This window comes from Aquarana catesbeiana, linkage group LG01 (assembly GCF_042186555.1).
Source record: "Aquarana catesbeiana isolate 2022-GZ linkage group LG01, ASM4218655v1, whole genome shotgun sequence".
Lineage (NCBI taxonomy): Eukaryota > Metazoa > Chordata > Amphibia > Anura > Ranidae > Aquarana > Aquarana catesbeiana.
Window position 1 is genome coordinate 476,568,060 of NC_133324.1, and position 20,528 is coordinate 476,588,587.

General features: G+C 41.6%; 1 protein-coding gene across 3 annotated transcripts in view; it reads left to right on the forward strand.

The window, feature by feature from the left end:
- The window catches only part of SUSD1 (sushi domain containing 1), a 295,273-nt gene that overhangs the window by 257,118 nt on the left and 17,627 nt on the right, over nucleotides 1-20,528 (forward strand). The window contains exons 24-25 of one of the 3 annotated variants that reach the window (XM_073591463.1): nucleotides 11,183-11,276; nucleotides 14,576-14,783. The exons of 1 other annotated variant lie outside the window; for it this stretch is intronic. In XM_073591463.1, coding sequence (XP_073447564.1) covers nucleotides 11,183-11,276; nucleotides 14,576-14,678 — 197 coding nt within the window. In that variant the 3' untranslated portion in view covers nucleotides 14,679-14,783. Of the gene's footprint in view, nucleotides 1-11,182; nucleotides 11,277-14,575; nucleotides 14,784-20,528 lie in introns of those variants that run through there. One more of the 3 variants, XM_073591465.1, reaches the window with a different exon arrangement.

The window sequence follows — 20,528 nt, forward strand, 5'->3', positions numbered from 1 at the left end:
AATATTTCAAGGATCATGGTGCGCTGGCGATATAATCTTTGACTGAGGCTCGGTTCACACAGGGACGACTTGTCAGGCGACCTAGTCGCCTGACAAGTCGCCTCCCGTTCTGTGCTATGGAACCGTTCTAAGGGGAGCGACGCAAGTCGCTCCGACTTAGAAAAAGGTTCCTGTACGACTTTGGGGGCGACTTGCATAGACTTCTATACAGAAGTCGTTTTGCAAGTCGCCCGGGCAGTCGTGTGCAGGTCGCCTCGGTGAGGCGACCTGCAAGTCGTGCCGCCTCTGGTGTGAACCGAGGCTTAGGGTTACAGCAAAGAATAATGCTAGGGTTACAAAGAGGATGTGTTTTAGGGTTAAAGGGAGGATTTGTGTGAGAGGAACAGGGAGAGTTAGCCCTAGGGTTACAGGAGGTGTTATGCCCCGTACACACGGTCGGACATTGATCGGACATTCCGACAACAAAATCCTAGGATTTTTTCCGACGTGTGTTGGCTCAAACTGCATACACACGGTCACACAAAGTTGTCGGAAAATCCGATCCTTCTGAAAGCGGTGACGTAAAACACGTATGTCGGGACTCTAAACGGGGCAGTAGCCAATAGCTTTCATCTCTTTATTTATTCTGAGCATGCGTGGCACTTTGTGCGTCGGATTTTTATATACACGATCGGAAATTCCGGATTTTGTTGTCGGAAAATTTTATAGCCTGCTCTCAAACTTTGTGTGTCGGAAAATCCGATGGAAAATGTGTGATGGAGCCCACACACGGTCGGAATTTCCGACAACAAGGTCCTATCACACATTTTCCATGTGTACGGGGCATTAGTGTTGCAGAGGGGTGTGTCCTGGAGTTATAGGGAGGGTTTCTATAAGATTTACAGGGCGAGTTAGTGCTAGGGTTAAAGGGTTACAGGGAGCATTTGTGTTAGGCAGTGCCTCTAAATTTATTAACACATCAATGGCAATAAACAGATCAGTGGTATTTAGTATATGCAAAACTGTATGACACGGCAGTTTTGTTGTAAAGGAAGAAACTCAAACTATTTAAACCAGTGGTATCCAGGCCACAAGCAGTTTCTCTCAGTGCAGGTTTCCACTAGGTTGGGTTCACACTAGTGTGAATTGGATGCGGTTTACCCCGGATCCAATTCGCATGACAGGAGATTGTGACCGGCTCTCAATTGCACAGGGGTCCTTTGCGTCTTTGGCTCCGTTTCACGTCCGAATTCAGACAAAAAGTTGGACCATCCCTGAAATGGAGAACAGAGACGCACTGGACCCCTGCTGTCAGCCACATCCATTTCAAGTGTGAACCCAGCCTTAAAGTGATCCTGTCATTTAGAGCTGAAGTCCAGGTATGATCTTTATTGCATTCTTTCATTGGTCTAATTGGACCAATGTACGTATACATCTCTTACCTGAAGGGCCTCTGGAAAAGCTGAAAACCACTGTAGTAGACTGTGCTTCATAGAGTGAGAGCCATGGTCTTCCGGGTTCTGCGCAAGTGCTACTAGAGTGATAGCAGTAGTCTTCTGGGTGCTGTGAGAGTGGTTTTAACTTCTACACACTGACTACAGGGGATCACCCGCTTGGCACCTCTGCCATTTATAGAATGCCTGAATTTTTTTTTTTTTTCTATAAATACAAGGTGTTCTCTGATTGGACAAGGTAGAGATCTCTCACAGTACCCAGAAGATCACTGCTATCACTCTAATAAACTAAAAAGCTGCCAAAGTAGGTGCTTCGAACCCTGAAGTGGTTCATGGTAGGGCCGAAACAACTAATCGATTAATCGACAACGAATCAATTATGAAATTAAGCGATTACTATTTTCATAATCGATTAATCGGCTAGTAACATAATGGGGTTAAAAAAACTAAAATTAGCCCTTTATAGTACAAAAAATCTCTACTGTAAATATTACTTTCACTGTTGCACAGTAAAAAAAACGAAGGGCTAATTTTTAACTTTTTTTTTACTCTATTATGTTACTAAATGTCTTATGCCGCGTACACACGAGCGGACTTTCTATCCTACTTGGTCCGGCACACTTTCCGACGGACTTTGTCCGCCAGGTGCGCCGGACTTTAAAACGAACGGACTTGCCCACACACGCCGGGATTTTCCGGCGGGCTAAGTCCGCCCGTCTTTCCGACGGACTTTCGCCGGAGTTCCGGCGGACTTTCAGAATGAACGGACTTGCCCACACACGGACAAGTCCGTTCATTTTGAACGTGACTCAGGTGCGACGGGACTAGAGAAGGATGTCAATCTTGCCGCTTTTATCGGCGAGATTGACACCTTGCTAGCCCCGTCGCGGGGCATACCAGGCCCTTAGGTCTGGTATGGATTCTAAAGGGGAACCCCGCTACGCCGAAAAAACGGCGTGGGGTCCCCCTAAAATCCATACCAGACCCCGATCCGACCACGCCCCCTAAAACGTCACAGTCCCAGCATGCCCAGGGACTGTGACATCATATGGGGGCGGGGTCTCCGCCTATATAAGTCACAACGCAGCCCTCAGAGACCAGTCCAGCCGGAGAGAGCGTCGTGTCAACATCTGGGGGAAGAGAAGAGAAGAGAAGCGAAGCCAAGAAGCCAAGAAGCCAAGAAGCCAAGAAGTCCGGACCTCCGCTCGCAATAGAGCTACATGAAGAGAGCGGAGGAGCCGGCCGAAGACCTGCGACACCGGGAGAAGAGGCCGGAGAGCGGAGAAGAACCAACCGGACGCCGGGAGAAGATGAAGCGGAGGGACCCCCGAAGCCGGAAGAAGACCCCCGAAGCCGGAGGAAGATCCCCCCCCCGGAGCTGTTTAATAAAATATTTTAAAAACCTGTGTAGTGTGTTTTATTACTTACACTTTTTTCCTAGGTAAATGGGTAGGGGTACCATGTACCCCATACTCATTTACATAGGGTGGGGGGCCGGGATCTGGGGGCCCCCTTATTAAAGGGGGCTCCCAGATTCCGATAAGCCCCCGCCCGCAGACCCCGACAACCAACGGCCAGGGTTGTCGGGAAGAGGCCCTTGTCCTCATCAACATGGGGACAAGGTGCTTTGGGGGGGGGGGCGCAGGGCGCCCCCCTCCCCCAAAGCACCCACCCCCCATGTTGAGGGCATGCGGCCTGGTACGGTTCAGGAGGGGGGGGGGCCGCTCGCTCGTCCCCACCCCCTTTCCTGACCGGCCAGGCTGCGTGCTCGGATCGGGGTCTGGTATGGATTTTAGGGGGACCCCACGCCGTTTTTTCGGCGTAGCGGGGTTCCCCTTTAGAATCCATACCAGACCTAAGGGCCTGGTATGCCCCGCGCTCGCCGCAATAGGAAGATTTGTTTTTCCTATTGCAGCGAGCGCGAGATGCAATACCATCCCCTCGTGTCGTATTTGGTCCGTCGGACCAGCCTACACACGAGCGGGCTTTCCGTCGGACCAGCACACACACGAGCGGACTTTCCGCCCGAAACTGAGTCCGACGGAAAGATTTCAAACATGTTTAAAATCTAGGTCCGGCGGGCTTTTGGGAAGAAGTCCGCCGGAAAAGTCCGCCGCCGCCCACACACGGGCGGATTGTCCGGCACACTCTGGTCCGCCGGACCAAGTATGCCGGAAAGTCCGACCGTGTGTACGCGGCATTAGGCTTGGTTCCCCACCCATGTATTTTTTGCAGCATTGCTCTACAGTTCATTTAACATTCACATCTATGCTTTTTTCAGCTGCTGTGTATTTGGAAAGGGTCAAGGACCTTTTTCAATGCAAAACAGTGCTTTTTTGGTTCAATATACTTCAATGGAGAAGCTGCAGAAAAGCATATAATATTACAGTTCTGTTTGAAAATTTGCAAAACAGTCTAGAACTTTTTTTTCTTTAAATAAAAAAATTTGATCTGAGTCCGATGATATTTACCAGATTCAACCTCTAATAGTATATAGAGTATATCTCTTCTGTCTGTTATTCTCAGAGTGGATTAAAGATTTTACTAACCATACAGTTGGTTATTTATATTTACCCCTGCGTATGGAGATATTTAGGCATAAAATTTCCTTTTTTTAAACTTTACATATTACCTAAAATTATACACCACACTCTTTTTTTAAGGTTATTAACCGATTAATCGAATAATCGAAACAATAATCGGCCAACTAATCGATTATGAAAATAATCGTTAGTTGCAGCCCTAGTTCATGGTCTCGCTGTTGCAGCTAGATACACTTGATGCCGGTCTTTGGCACACAGCCATGTGAATGCAGATTTTATTGATTCTAGTGGAATGTGGGCAAAATTTTTTTAATAAATGGGTTGAACTATGAATTTTTTTTTGCGGGTTCTATCTCCTTACTCAAGCTTGTGAAAGGTGGTGTGAAGAGTTTCGGTTATGACAGTGATTTTTAGTGGCAGAGTCATAAAGATACACAAGCTCTTACTGACCCATTATGGTGTAGAGGGTCATAAACATCTGCTGAGTTTTTTCCAATGAGGGGCATGTGGCATCACAAGCACTGGGAAGATTGATTATTGCACTAGAGCACTGAACATATCTACTAAGAAGGGGTTGATTTACTAAAACTGGAAAGGTCAAAATCTGGCGTGGCTCTGCATAGAAACCAGCTTTCTTACTGATGTGACTTCTAGAAAATGGAGAGGGCAGTTGGTGATGTCCCCACCCCCTCTCCCTTACCTGTTCCTGTCTTTCTTCTCAACCCACCCCATCCACCTAACCATCCTTCCACCCCGAACCCCCCCCCCCCCCCCCACTGTTTTTATATATTTTTCATTTATCTCTCCCCCTCTCCCTCTTTTCCCCCTCCCCCCACCACACAGAGGAATGTATTATTACTGTTTAGAAATGGTTCATTTGATTTTATTTGTTCCTTTTTCTTGCTCACCTTCTGGGCTTTCCCGTTCTGAGCTTCACTGTTATCACATGCACTTGTGACTTTGTAAACGACATATTACCCTTTTTTTTTCCTTTTGTATCCCTGTGAAAATTCAATAAACTGTTTATGCATAAAAAAAGAAACCAATCAGCTTCCATTTTTTTTTGTTTGTTAAAGCTTAATTGAACAAGCTGAAGTTATAACTGATTGGCTACCATACATAGCTGCACTAGATTTTTTTCCACTCTCCAGTTTTAGTAAATCAACCCTGAAGTTCCATAATTGTTCATGTTATTGGTTTTATTAGTGTATTTAGTTTTTTTTTACATATATAGCGCCACTTACTATTATTGTTTACATTTATCACTCTAGTAACTGACTACTACAGTGAATGTCAGTTTCCCCAGCGGCCCTTCATTTATGAGATATACATGCTTACATTGTACACAGCTGGACCAATAAGCATGCAATAAAGATCATACCTGGAGTTAATCTTTAAAAAATGCAAACAGCTTGTAGGCAGGTGCCTACAAAGAATTAAAGTTTTTCTGCTATGCTGACTTTTCTGCTGTGCTGAGTTCTGAAGCTATCTGGGTCAAGCTGTGCTGTTTCTCCTGTCTGTGCTCATGGTTTCAAGTTTACTGGGTCAGCCAAAAGCAAATTGTTACAATGTAGATATGTGATGGATCTGAGGATTTGATTGGCTAGATTTTCCTGCCAGTTTCCCAGAGATCCACATGTAGCAGAATCTCTAACCTCTTCCAGTCTAATGAGAACCTTTGAGGGGGGACAGAGGGTTGGGGCCAGGACACCCTTAAGTAATTGCAATTTCAATAGGAAGACTGTGAGGCTTCAATAGGAGGACAGCCGTACAGGGAAAGGCCTCAGCAAGGTGCCACTTCTGCACGTTTAGGTTTGCTGTCCCCTATGGCTACAGTACTTAACAGTTCCTAATTCAAACGTAACAGTTCGACTTGTAGTTCTTCAGCCCCTTGAGCTCCTGGTCTCCCACGGACCCTCTGATTCACTAACTCTGAGTCCCGTGAGTTCCTTAAGGCTTTTGCGGTGGTATTTCCCTCAAGCGTCACCCACGCTTCCCTGCTGGGTCTATAGCTTGACACTTCAGATACCATTAAGCTTCACCCCTGCTGACCGGCTCGGTCCGTAGCTTGACACACATTATGCTCTGCAAGCGTCACCTCCGCTGGCTGGGTCTCTGACTTGATCACCGCCTGAAGTTTCCAGATTCTCCACCGTGCCCGTTCAGTGAGAATACTGCTCCAGTACTTGCTTCAGTTACTCACTGTGGTCCCTGGTAAAGGTGGTTGGTTCCTTAGTGGTGACAGCTTCCCTTCTACCTCCGACCAGGACAGGTTCTCCGGCTGGCAGAACCGTCACTTTTGGTTGGACTGCAAGCCGCAGTCCCAACCCTGCGCTGCCCTCTTACTTCTGGATAGGCACTCACACAGCCTGGCAGCCAGATGTGCCCAGGATAGGCCCAATCTCCGGCCTAGCAGCCCGGGGCAGATGACAAACATCCACTCAGACGGCAGTCCGGTTGGCACAGAACATAGATCACCTGACTCCACTCAAATATTTAGGCTCTCCCATCAGGCCAAGGGATTCAAGAAAACCCCTGCCTATTGGCTGAGATAACCCATATTCCCATAACCTGACCTTGAGTTGTCCTTCTCATATCTAGTACCACCAAGTGCTCGGCCACCCGGTGGTAGAAGAGAATACAACAAGACCAAACTTAGGGAAAAATCAATGGATCTCTAACAATTTAACTATGGTAGCTGAGGGTCTTGGACATGGAGACCCTCATGGACTTGTAGCTGCTGACCATGGACTCAATGGACTCCTTACTAGCTTGCTACCTCCTGTGGATTATTTGCCTTAATGGACACTTGCCATCTGCCTATGGTACAGTCACTTTATGGGGCATCTAGAGAAATCTGTACAGGAATGTGTGTAAGAATCTGCTTTGCAAGAATTTTTCTTGCAAAGGGGTATATGCACAGCGAGTCTAAAGAACAGGGCTTTTAACACAACAAGGGGACTGAGCTCGCGCAATATGCAATACATGGATCTAACACACAGAGTAATGTCCAGTGGAAGTTAATGTGTCATTGCTAAGGACTACAGCAACCTTTCTCAACCTTTTCAACACAGTGGAACCCTTGCAATAACATTCAAATTCAGGAAACCCCTGTTAAGATTTAAAATGTCTACAACTCTTAATACATTAGTGTGATGATCACTGGGAGTAATGCTCCTTACATTTGTGGTCATTGATAGAACCCCCCCCCCCTTTACAGATAACTACAAGGATCAATGATGTAAGTGGGAGCTTAGTTGAGAGGCAGACATTTCTCATTGCTCAAGGAACCCCTAGCAACCTTTAGAGGAACCCTAGTTGAGAAACCCTAGACTACAGTGTTTGTGTCATTGCTTACGGCAGCCAATCAGCCAGGAGATGGGTGATTGGCAGGAGTGTTGATTCCCCTGGTAGTGAACGGGTGTTGTGCTTGTCCCCTGCACTAGCAACCATCTCCCTGCATTATGGGACTGGATCCACGGCACAGTGCCTAGGGACCCAGCGTGGAGTTATGGAAGAGAGTGTGTATGAGGTACTGTACCTCGGGAGAATAAGAACAAGCACAGTGGTTGGAGAAGGAGAGAGAGAGAAAGCATTTTCTATATCCCATAGCAACCATGGAATGTGTCACTGGGAGAGAGGAGACATGAACTGCTGGATTGGTGGAGCCCGGTACAGGCTCAGCAGTTCTGGTCTGAAAATGCTGCACACCTGGGAGTGGTGTCCTCAAAACATAAGTGTGCCCGAAGTGTACAAGTGTCTGATTATGTAACGAGTCAGCGGAGTGGAGCGAAGAGCAAGGCATTAACAGTGTCATTCCAGCTCACTTCTAAGCCCGGGAGACCTGCCTTAATGTTGACTATCATATGACTGCAGCTCCCAGCCCAAAGTGGTGGCATTAGGGAGTGCAGTTCCACTTGTCCCCACGTCTGGCAATAAGCTCTGCCCAGAAGCTCTACCTGCAAAAAAAAAAAAAGAGAAAGGAAACATTCCTTCCCCACTGGTCACCCACTCCATGCTGTAGTTTCTTCTGCTGGTTCATACATCACTAAAGGATATACAAGCCAGAGGGGGAAGGAACCACAGTGTGTGGTGGTGTGTATGCGTGTGTGTGTGTGGGGGGGGGGGGTGGGGTAGCAGTTATTCTACACACCCGAAAGTTTTAAATGCCTCCAGTGTCTATAGAACAGTGAAGCGGCAGCTTTTCAACACACAGGCCACAGCCATTAATGTCTAAACCACTGGCACAAAAGTGAGTACACCCATAAGTGAAAATTCCCAAATTGGACCCAAAGTGTCAATATTTTGTGTGGCCACCATTATTTTCCAGCACAGCCCTAACCCTCTTGGGCATGGAGTTCACTAGAGCTTCACAGGTTGCCACTGGAGTCCTCTTCCACTCCTCCATAACAACACATTACGGGGCTGGTGGATGTTAGAGACCTTGCGCTCCTCCACCTTCGGTTCAAGGATGCCCCACAGATGCTCAATAGGGTTTAGGTCTGGAGACATGCTTGGCCAGTCCATCACCTTTACCCTCAGCTTCCTTAGCAAGGCATTGGTCGTCTTGGAGGTGTGTTTGGGGTCGTTATCATGTTGGAATACTGCCCTGCGGCCCAGTCTCCGAAGGGAGGGGATCATGCACTGCTTCAGTATGCCACAGTACACATTGGCATTCATGGTTCCCTCAATGAGCTGTAGCTCCCCAGTGCCGGCAGCACTCATGCAGCCCCAGGCCATGACACTCCCACCACCATGCTTGACTGTAGGCAAGACACACTTGTCTTTGTACTCCTCACCTGGTTGCCGTCACACACGCTTGACACCATCTGAACCCAATACATTTATCTTGGTCTCATCAGACCACAGGACATGGTTCCAGTAATCCATGTCCTTAGTTTGCTTGTCTTTAGCAAATTGTTTGTGGGCTTTCTTGTGCATCATCTTCTGGGACGACAGCCATGCAGATCAATTTGATGCAGTGTGCCGCATATGGTCTGAGCACTGACAGGCTGACCCCCCCACCCCTTCAACCTCTGCAGCAATGCTGGCAGCTCTTGTACATCTATTTCCCAAAGACAACCTCTGAATATGATGCTGAGCACGTGCACTCAACTTCTTTGGTCGACCATGGCGGGGTCTGTTCTGAGTGGAACCTGTCCTGTTAAACCACTGTATGGTATTGGCCACCGTGCTGCAGCTCATTTTCAGGGTCTTGGCAATCTTCTTATAGCCTATGCCATCTTTATGTGTAGCAGCAATTCTTTTTTTCAGATCCTCAGAGAGTTCTTTGCCATGAGGTGCCATGTTGAACTTCCAGTGACCAGTATGAGAGAGCTATAACACCAAATTTAACACTAGACATGTGCGCCATCAATAAATTTGTTTTGTTTCGTTCCGTTCCATATTAAAATGAATTCGTAATTCGTGTCCGAAATTCAATTCGGATTTGTACGAAATATGAATTTTCGTTAGGTTCATAAACTTTTCGTAACAATAACGAATGTTCGTTATGATAAATTTATCATTATGAGGGGCTCCCACCATCCCTGTGCTGTGCTGACTTCCTGGGTTTTTAACTTTAAGCCCGGGTTCACACCACAACGGGCTGCGGATCGCACAGGAGCGCTGTGCGTCCCTGTTCACCGTTTCAGGGACGAATCAGGGCCGATTCTATGCCTGAATTCGGCCCTGAAACGCAGCCAAAGACGCACAGCGTTTTTGTGCAGTGCGCACCGCAGCTGCCCCGGAGATATGTGAACTGGCTCCATAGGGAGCCAGTCACATTCTCCTGCTATGCGAATTAGAGGTGCGGAAACGCACCTCTAATTCGCATAAGTGTGAACCCGGGCTCAGGTTCATTAACTTTTCGTAACAATAACGAAAGTGCGTTATGATAAATTTATCCCCAGTTCGTAAACGAAATTTCGTATTTCGTACAAAATTCGTATGCATAAAAATTCGTATTTCGGATCCTCATGAATGTACGAATTTCCGGAAATTCGTACGAATTTCCGATTCGTACGAAACTAATCGCACATGTCTATTTAACACACCTGCTCCCCAGTCACACCTGAGACCTTGTAACACTAACAAGTTACATGACACCAGGGAGGGAAAATGGCTAATTGGGCCCAATTTGGACATTTTCACTTAGGGGTGTACTCACTTTTGTTGCCATCGGTTTAGACATTAATGGCTGTGTATTGAGTTATTTTGATTGGACAGCAAATTTACACTGTTATACAAGCTGTGCACTCACTACTTTACATTGTCGCAAAGTGTCATTTCTTCAGTGTTGTCACATGAAAAGATATAGTAAAATATTTACAAAAATGTGAGGGGTGTTCTCACTTTTGTGAGATACTGGGGGTTATTTACTAAAGGAAAATCAACTTTGCACTGCAAGTTTCCCCTCATTTCAGATCTACCCCTTAGATTTAGAGCCACTGCACTTCCAAGTGCGCTTGTAGTGCAAAGTGGATTTGCCTTTCGTAAATAACCCCCACTGTGTGTATATATATATATATATGTGTATATATATATATATACACACACATCAACTATAAATATCTGTTTATATCTGTTTATCTTAAAATGTGCTTTAGCTTCAGTATCATTAATCATTTGTGCAAACCAGAAATAGAGTTTCACACTCAAGAATCATAAGAGACATTCAAATGTTTGTCTTATTGGATGATAAAAAAGACAACCTATCTGTGACCAGTAGCAGGATTCAGTGCTCAACGTGGAAAGGAACGCAGCTTACTGGGATGTATAAAATAAATATGCTCAAATAAACTCTGCATACAAATAAATCTACTTAGTAACTTTGTTGATTGTCAAAAGTCAAAGATTGGAACACAATTTCAAATAAACATTAGAAGAATGATTTTACTTATACAAAAAACTATATACATCTTTAAACATGTAGATATAAAATGATCTGTTAAATAAATAAACTTTCATACCAGTTCTATGTCAGTATCCCATTCATTGAAATGTAAATAAACCCTGTCTGTTTAAAAACTATCTGTGACATATTTTCTTCTAAAGTAGCATGTTTTGTAGTAACATATGTGAATATCACTACATTTTAGACATTAGATCTAGAAACATTTACTACATTTGATTGTATATGCTATTATTGTTTTTAGAGCATTTTCAGTAGTAGAAATCAGTGACCAAAGTGTTTGTTTCTTTCAGAGCTATCAACCAGTAGGCATCATATGACTGTAGTATTATTAGGATCAGTTGCATTAGCATTCTTCATATTACTCATATCCTACTCTATGGCTAGGTGAGTATTTTGTCCCTCTTACATGCTTACCTCAACTAATGTGATTTAAAAGAGCATGATTGTTTTTATTTTGCAAATATTTTTTTGTGAGTTGTCAAAAACATACACACAATTGAAAGACCCGTAGTGGTGGACCACCTTTAGTTCTCCCTCCTACCTTTCCCTGTATACAGACTTATATGAATCCGACCAAAACTACCCTACGCGTGACAAATGCTCCAAAGTTGCTCCTGCTTCTTTATTTTTGGGGCAGTGAGCCTCACGTGTTGGTGCACCTTGCATTTTGGTTATTTTAGCTATGTTTGGGGTGCCATTAACAAGTAATGGCACTGCAAAGAGCGTTATGTGTTTTTGGCGCGTTTCCTCTTTTTAATGTTTTATTTATTTTAATTTTTAACTTCTTTTCCTTGTCAAAAGAAGTTTATTGAGTATACAATGTTATAAAGATACATAAAGTAAGTTTACAAGGATCTATAAAATAAGCTCATTGTTTTACAGTAGGGTTTATATAGGTAAATATCATGAAATTTCAAATATTAAACATTGGGTTCACGTAAACCTAAATTAAAGATATATATCATTTCCTTAGTTACTTTTGTAGGTATTTAAATGATTTATACCTACTATACATATTGTTTACAAGTAGAGTGTATATAGGTCAAATAAATTCTGATAATGAGCTTTAATCGTAAGGTGGAGAAAAGGAAAGAGAAAGAAGAAAAAGGGTTGAAAGGTAGAGGTATGGTCCACAAGGTTGTCCCGCTCGTCAGTTTATTATTCTTTTTAGTTCTCTTTGAAGCCTTAGAATGGGTGTCTCTGTAAGTCATTTAATCTGTTACCATGGCAACAGGACAGAGTCATTGAAGTTTGACAGGAACTATTGTTTTATCCAAGGATGCCAAAGTTTTTCAAATTTTGGAATTTGATTTTGATCGATGGCTACCATCTTAGCATGGGACATTGTATTATTCATTCTGTGAATTGTTTCTGCTAGTACCAATGTAGGAGATTTCCATGCCTTGGCCACTGTTTGTTTTGCAGCCGTGATTAGTTGGATCATAAGTTTGAATTGAGAGAGTGTTAACCATTCCGGTTTTAGATTAAGTAAAGTTAAATATGGATCTGGTTGTATTATTTTTTTAAATATTTTAGATGCAATCACGAAGACTTCCTTCCAGAAGGTTTGGATTACTGGGCACGTCCACCATATGTGTAAATATGTGCCGATTTCTGGGCATCCTCGAAAACAAAGAGCTGAGGTATTAGGTGAATATTTTGCCACTCTAGCGGGTACAAGGTACCAGCGAGTTAGGACTTTATAATTTGTCTCCAGTGCTAAGATGTTGGGTGAAGATGACTTAGATGTGAGCCATATGTTAGACCAGTCCGTGTCTTCTAAAGTTCGTCCCAGGTCCTCCTCCCACCTCTGAACGTAAGAGGGTCTATTAAGATTTGGTACTCCATATAATTGATTATAAAGTGATGAAATTGCACCTTTAGCAAATGGATCTTTTGTACAGATTGATTCAAAAATGGATAATTGGGATAATGGTGGATCCTCCTTTAGGAATGGTGTATAGAAATTTTTGATTTGGAGATATCTAAATATCTCAGAGTTTGGTAGATCATATTTTTCTCTAAGCGATGGGAATGAAAGGAATGATTTAGATGCTATGAAGTCATTTAGTGTCTGAATGCCTGATGTTGTCCAAGCTTTAAAAGAATTTGGGTAGATCCATGCCGGATAAAAGGCCGGATTTCTGATAAAAGAAAGGAGAGGATTGTGTGGAGATTGTAACTGATATTTGGTTTTTAGTTTATCCCAGAGAGATAAGAAGTGTTTAGTTATGGGATTATGAATTTTAAAGCGGTCTTTAGGATCAAGCCATAATAAATTTGATATTAATAGAGGGTCATTTTCTGAAGCCTCTATAAATACCCATAATGGGATTTCCTGTTTTGCATGGCATTTGGACAGACTGGCCAAATGTGCCGCTCTGTAGTAGTTAGTAAAATTAGGGTATCCCAGGCCTCCTTTATTTTTGGGAAGATGTAGTGTGTGTATAGGTATACGTGGTTTAGAAGAGCCCCATATAAACAAAGTTGCTCTTTTTTGTACTATTCTCAAAAAATAGGAAGGAATTGGAATAGGGAGGACTCTGAATAGATAAAGCAATTTGGGTAGAATAGTCATTTTGATTGCATTAATCTTCCCCATCCAGGATAAAGGAAGTTGCGACCATTGTTTTATTAGATTTGTGATCTGTCTTAATACAGGAGGATAATTGTTTGAGAATAAGTCAGAATGAGAGGCTGTTAAATGAATTCCAATATATGGGATTGATTTTTCTGCCCATGTGAATGGGAGTGCAGCCCTAGCCGGGATCAATTCCATGTTTGTGAGTGAAATATTAAGCACTAGGCATTTCTTAGGATTAATCATAAGGCCGGATAGGGCTGCAAATCCATCAAGAGCTGGTATTAAGTTAGGACCAGAGACCTGTGGTGATGATAGAAAAAGTAATATATCGTCTGCAAATATACATAATTTGTGTGTAATACCTCCTACTTCAATGCCAGTTATAGTTTGGTTTGTTCTGATATATTGGGCCATGGGTTCGAGTATAAGGGCAAATAATAAATTTTTAACTTCTTTTAATTTTAGTTTTACATAGAGTGGGGAATGCTTTCAAACTCTGTTTTTATGTGTCTCTGGATCTCAGCTGAGGTATTCTGCCTTTCCTTCCTGTCCTACCTACAGTGACCCTGACAGCAATAAAAAACTAACACTAAGTTATAAATCTTTTTCACTTTATCTATAACAGAAAACAAAATAAGATAATGTGGCAAACTATTATAAGGAAGTGTTTAAAGGAATATATAGTATCAGTTGTATACAGCTGCATAATTCATACATTTTCTCAAACTGCAATAAATCCAAATGTCATTTCCTTGCAATAATGGCAACACTGGGAATGTTCTGTACACTGTTTGTGAAAGTCTGCTTATGTGATTGGCTCATTGCTTTTTGCAGAAGTCTGCACAGAGCCCAAAGTTAAATTACAGCTGTTCTTTGCAGTAGGACTGACAATGGGAAATAACCTGTAATCGTTTGCTCAAGCTTATCCTACATCTCTCTGCAAGTAGCAAAACATTAAGTGGTCATTTTGAGCCCCACCTTGCAGTCCTTATATAGTAAATGTTTGAGTAGCGGAACAAGTTGTAATATATGTTTTTAAATAAATTGGCTTACATACTACACTTAGAGGCGCCTCCTCCCCTTGTGTTTTTTCCTGCAGATTTTGGAGCTTGGTTTCAGCTCTTCCTGGAAGGCAGCCCTCTGTGTGGATCCTCTTAATATCAGCTCGCCTTTTTTATATAGACTTTTATGGACTATATTAGTTATATTTATAATTTTAGTTGCCACTAACATAATGGTGATATAAGGCTTCCGGTTTTTGCGCCTTTACTTGCTTGTATTGAACAGATTTTTAAACCTGTGCTTTAAAGAAAGGAGAGGAGACTGGGAACAGAGCTAGTTCCAGATAGATCTTATTTCAATAATACATTTTATTTACATCCTTTGGTAGAAAGTTGTCACCTGAAATAGGTGTCCTCATGTGAAAATGTCCATTCTATTCCTGAGCAATGTATGCTGACAATAGCTATATCCCCTCACTGCTCTTTTTTTTAGTTTAGTTATACTTCAAAAGGATATCTTATTGCCACATCTGGAGGGTGCAAGTTTTAGTTATGGAACCCTAAGCATAAGTGTATTCTATCTAGTTTTCTACATTTAAGTGACAAAAGTCATGCAATAACCTAGGTTTTAATAATTGTTCATAATTTGTAAGACCTGGCTTTACAAAGATTGAAATTCATTGAGAAATGAGTATTGGTAATCAAGGTTGTTTGATGAATACACCATTCGCCAATACACCACCAAAATCAACTGGTATGTCCGCTAAAAAAAAAAAAATTGTGGTCCCCATCTGCTGTTAGATAGCGACAGTAGTAAGTCAAGTATGCTTTAATAATACATGGAAAAGCATACTAAACTCAGTAAGGGCAGAAAATGTTAGAACCCACCTTGCTATTGATTACATAATTTTAACATTCTGATAAGAAGGCTTTGAAGCGATGTAACATTGAGGTTGATTTATTTAAAACAAATAGACTGTTCACTTTAAAAGGAAAGTTGCATTTTGCAAGGGAATTTTCCCTAGAACAAAATGCTGTTTTTTTTTTGTTTTTGTTTTTTTTCACTGCACTTGATTGCAGGGATTGCAAACTGAAACTGGACCACATTTACTAAGCTCTGGGGAAATTTCCCTTGCAAAGTGTAACTTTTCTTGTGAAGTGAACAGCCAGTTTGCCTTTAGTAAATTAACCCTAGTGTCACTCAATAAGTGAAATAAGACACCACAAACTAAGTTTGAAGATCTCTGTAGAAGCCTACAGTGCCTTTTTAGTTTAGATACATATAATATATAAATTGTTCACATGATACCCATATATCCTAAATGTGTGACTTTCCTTGCATTAATGTCATGTGACTGCTAAAACTATTGGTATGCTTTTGTGGTATTTTCATGGAAATGTCACATTTTCCTTGCATTCCTGAGCAATTAAGTTTTCAAACATATTTTCAAACTTATAGAACAATTCATAATGTACACTTCTCTTAAGATAACAGTTTCTTTCTTCTAGTAATATGTTAACAAAAATATCTTACAAAATAATTAAAGAAGAATTTGGATAGAGTGATTTTTCAGTTGCTGCCATCAAAGGCATGTTTACAGCTGCGTGGGCTACATTTTTTATCTTTGCACTGTATTGCAAAAAATAATTCAGTTTTCCTGGATGTTTGGGTGCTTTGTCAGTTCATTCATTTAAATAGACTGCCTTAACACAATGCATGTTAACACAAGAAAAATGCACATTAACACACCAGGACACCAAGGTCCGAATGGTCAAAAATAGAGTGAGTAGCGCTGGTCTACACACCAACATAAAATCTCTATAGTGCCAATAAATAAATATGTGTAATCAAACAATTATTAATATTACAACTCCTATCCACAATGTTCAGTAATAACATCACATACACAATGTGCAATTATTTAAAAAAAAAAAAGTGCAAATGCATAAATATGTGCAAACAAATGCAAAATAAAAAAAAATACATTAATTAAAGTGCTTATAAAGTGCTATTATGTGTAAATAATTATATTTAACCTAATAACATTCTTTAAGTGCCAAAGTGATAGTCCACAAAGTTCCAGAAACTATAAACAGCGTCCACCGAATTGCAATCTCAAAGTAGAGAAAAAATTAAAATAAAATAATAATAAAATAATAAAAAAAAATCCTCTTCACAGTGAAAAAAAATCCAAGTGCTCCACCAAAAAGTGAATCCTTCACCACTCTCACTGGATCGAACTCATCAGATCGGTCGGCTAGTCAAATTTTAGACCAGCATACATGCTCAATCTCTCCAGGTGGCCTCTGAGTGCACTCCTATCTTAGTAACGGTATCAGTCGGAATCTCGTCTCACATATCATGACATTCAATGCGGGAGATAAAAAGAAGGAAGGAGGCTTCCATCATGTAAAAATGTACAAGGCTTTATTTAAAATATATAAACATTCCACTCACATGTACATAGTGTCAGTCTGACACTAGGGTAAACACACTCAGTTGTGTTAGATGTTCACCTCCGATCATTCCACGAACCGCGAGCCAGCATATGCGGTGACGTCCTTTATTTATTTATTATTTATTTCAGGTACTTATATAGCGCCGTCAATTTACGCAGCGCTTTACATATACATTGTACATTCACATCAGTCCCTACCCTCAAGGAGCTTACAATCTACGGTCCCTAACTCACATTCATACATACTAGGAGCAATTTAGACAGGATCCAATTAACCTACCAGCATGTCTTTGGAGTCCTTGCCCCGCCCTACAATTTACAATAAATGAGCATAATCATTTCCTTTGCAGGAAGAATTAAAATGATCCCGCAGTTGTCCTACTTCCATTATTTCCTAAAAAATTTTAAAATAGTGTTTTAATCACGGAATAAGTGGTAATCGTTTGCTGTCTGGTGTCTGACCCAAAACCTAGCAGAATAAAAGCCAAATAGTTCTCCAAGTTATCACTAAAGAAAGTAGTAACTATAGAATTCCAAGCAGGAATCCCTGACTCTCGGCTAAGGACTTTATTAAGGGCAGAGCGATAGGCTAATATTTTTTTTTGCTGTAATTTAAAAATCTTTAAAAACAGTATGTTAAGTCAAATGAGCTAATTCTGCATTTAAAGTTTAGCCATGGAAAGCTGTTTTTTATTATTAGTATACAGGATTTATATAGCACCAGTAGTTTTCTCAGCGCTTTACAAAATGAAGGCAAACCTTTTCAGTAGTATTATAAAAATGTTAACCTCCCTGGCGGTATGATTATTTCAGATTTTAGGTGCTGAAAGCGGTACAATTATTTTGCACAGAAATTTGGCGTTTTATATTGTGGGCCTGTAATTCTTAGGAATAACTCACTTAAATCTGTCCAAACAAGAGTCTAGTAGACATCCCGGGTATGATAAAGTTTGAAAAACAAAATCAAAAATTATAATATAATAAATAACTATAAATAATTATAACAAATAATAATATAATAATAATAAAAATTATTCAATATTGTAATCAAATCAAAAACACTGAAATTTGCTCAGTTGCAGAATTGTCGCTTTCGTTACTTTTAGTGTTTGATGACGGATTTTCCCACAAATCAGTATCACTCAATTCTGCAAGTGATTCTAATTTATTATCGCTGTTTTCTAGCTGCTCTAAAACCACTTTTGATGTAAAGGGACAGTTTTGGTTGCTATGGACAATCTCCAGTATCCAGGCAGAAAGAACAGTATTTATAATATAAAATTGCATGCAGCACACTGGACAGACCACTAGGGACAAAGGGGATGTGTCATTATTTGATACAGTACTGTAATCTATAAGATTACAGTATACTGTATCTATACTGTGTGTTTCACTTTTTGAATTTGCCACCGAACTCCTTCCCCATGCGTCGCAACGCTCAGAGGGAACGGAGCTCGGCACTGTGAATCGAGCGAGACACGGCGGCTCGCCGATCACAGCGGAGAGACATCGCAGGATCCAGGGGACAAGGTAAGTAAACTCTTCCTGGATCCTGCAATGCGATCCCGAGTCTGGCTCGGGGATACCGCTTTTGGTATTGAAAATCCACCCCGAGCCAGACTCGGGAATACCGCCAGGGGGGTTAACAGAGCATTTTATCATAATTATCATTTTAATTGTAAAAATTGGTGGCTATGTTATTTTATTTTTTTAGCCTAAGAATATTGTCAACAAGTATAGAAAATACCTATTTATCGTGGCAGATATGCAGTGTACTTGCTACTTTCTGTGAGTTGAACTGAGGGCACAGTGTTTTCTTCTTCGGTAATCTACTAATCCCCCACCTCCATGTCATAGAGATGAGCAAAAACAGACATGCTTGAAGTCAAGCCTGGGTGGCAATCATGACTCCCTTCTTAGATACAGCTGAGTGAGTGATCGAAGCCACCCAGGGACAAGGAGTGTGTTATTTGCAGGATTACCAGGTGAAAATAAAGGAAAAAAAATGAAATGAGAAATCTAATGCAACCACTTCATCTAGTATTCGTAAGCTGCAATATACTACAATTTTGTTTTTGGGTTTAAACATGCCTTAAAGCGGAGGTCCGCTGAAAAAAAATATTAAAAGCCAGCAGCTACAAATACTGCAGCTGCTGACTTTTAATATATGGACACTTACCTGTCCAGGGAGCCCGCGGTGTCGGCAGCCGAAGCCGATCCGTTCTTCGGCTCTCGGCTGCTGCCGCACCCATCCTCGGTAAGGGAATAAGGAAGTGAAGCCGTGCGGCTTCACTTCCTGGTTCCCTACTGCGCATGCGTGAGTCGTGCTGCGCGTCCTCTCAGGTCCCTGCTGTGTTCTGTGTCTCACAGAATACAGGGGGAGGACGGGGTAGGCCCTGGAAGTGGCATAGGTCACCACAAGCGCCGCGGTGAGCTATGCCAAGAAGTGGGAGCAAATACCTGTATTAGACAGGTATCTGCTCCCTCCTCCCCCCTGAAAGGTGCCAAATGTGGCACCAGAGGGGGGGAGGAATCCAAAAAGTGGAAGTTCCATTTTTGGTTGGAACTCCACTTTAAGTTTGCATAGTTTTTTTTAGAATCACAGTAGAAGGTAGCTGAGTGGGTCTAGGTTTCTTTGACTACAACAGTTACAACTATAATTACTGCTGAAAATCAATATAAGAAACAGTCTTTCTACTAACCACCAGTGTAATGGGGCCCTCTTCTCATTGACCATCAACTTACAGAATCACTATCATTTTTACTGTTTCTCTGCACTTCTTTTCGTGTCTTTATTGTTATTATTATACAGGATTTTTATAGCGCCGACAGTTTACGCAGCGCTTTACAACATTAGGGCAGAAAGTACAATTACAATACAATTCAATACAGGGGGAATCAGAGAGCCCTGCTCATTAGAGCTTACAATCTAGGAGATTATAATTTTTTTTAACAATAAAGGTTTTTATTGAGCAAGAGAAGGCAACAAGAATTCACCCATTAATGGGGTCACTGGTACAGTTTTGTAATTGTAACAGGGAACCATGTATGGTAAATATCAAACTGGCATGATTTCATTTAGTCTGTCCAGGTCCTGAAAGGTCATTCACCCTGTTGTCAGACTGTCATAAGCATCAGAATATGTAAACTGAAACCAAGCAGACCATGTTTTGTGGAATTTATCTGACATTACATTAGCTATGGCAAGCGTTTCTTCTAACTCTTCTTCTAACTCAAAAATATATCTAGTTGGAAATATGTAGAAGGCAACAAGCTGGGGTAAGCTTAATTTTACTCTCAGTGATGTGAAGGATCAAATCATGGATTTTACTCCAATAGGAGGTTATCTTAGGACAGTTCCACCAGATATGCAGCATGTCTCCCTTTGCCTCCCCGCATCTCTGGCCTTTATTATTGTTTATTTACTTGTATTACTATTCATGGGGGTGTCAAATATGCAAAACATTCCACATTTCTTACTCTTTTCTTATTCTTGTTTCAGCTTACTGCTTATATTATGGTACCGTGAGCTGTAAATATAGCAATTATTAACAGGGGTTCCCTGAGACCTGAAAATTATTTCCAAGGTTTC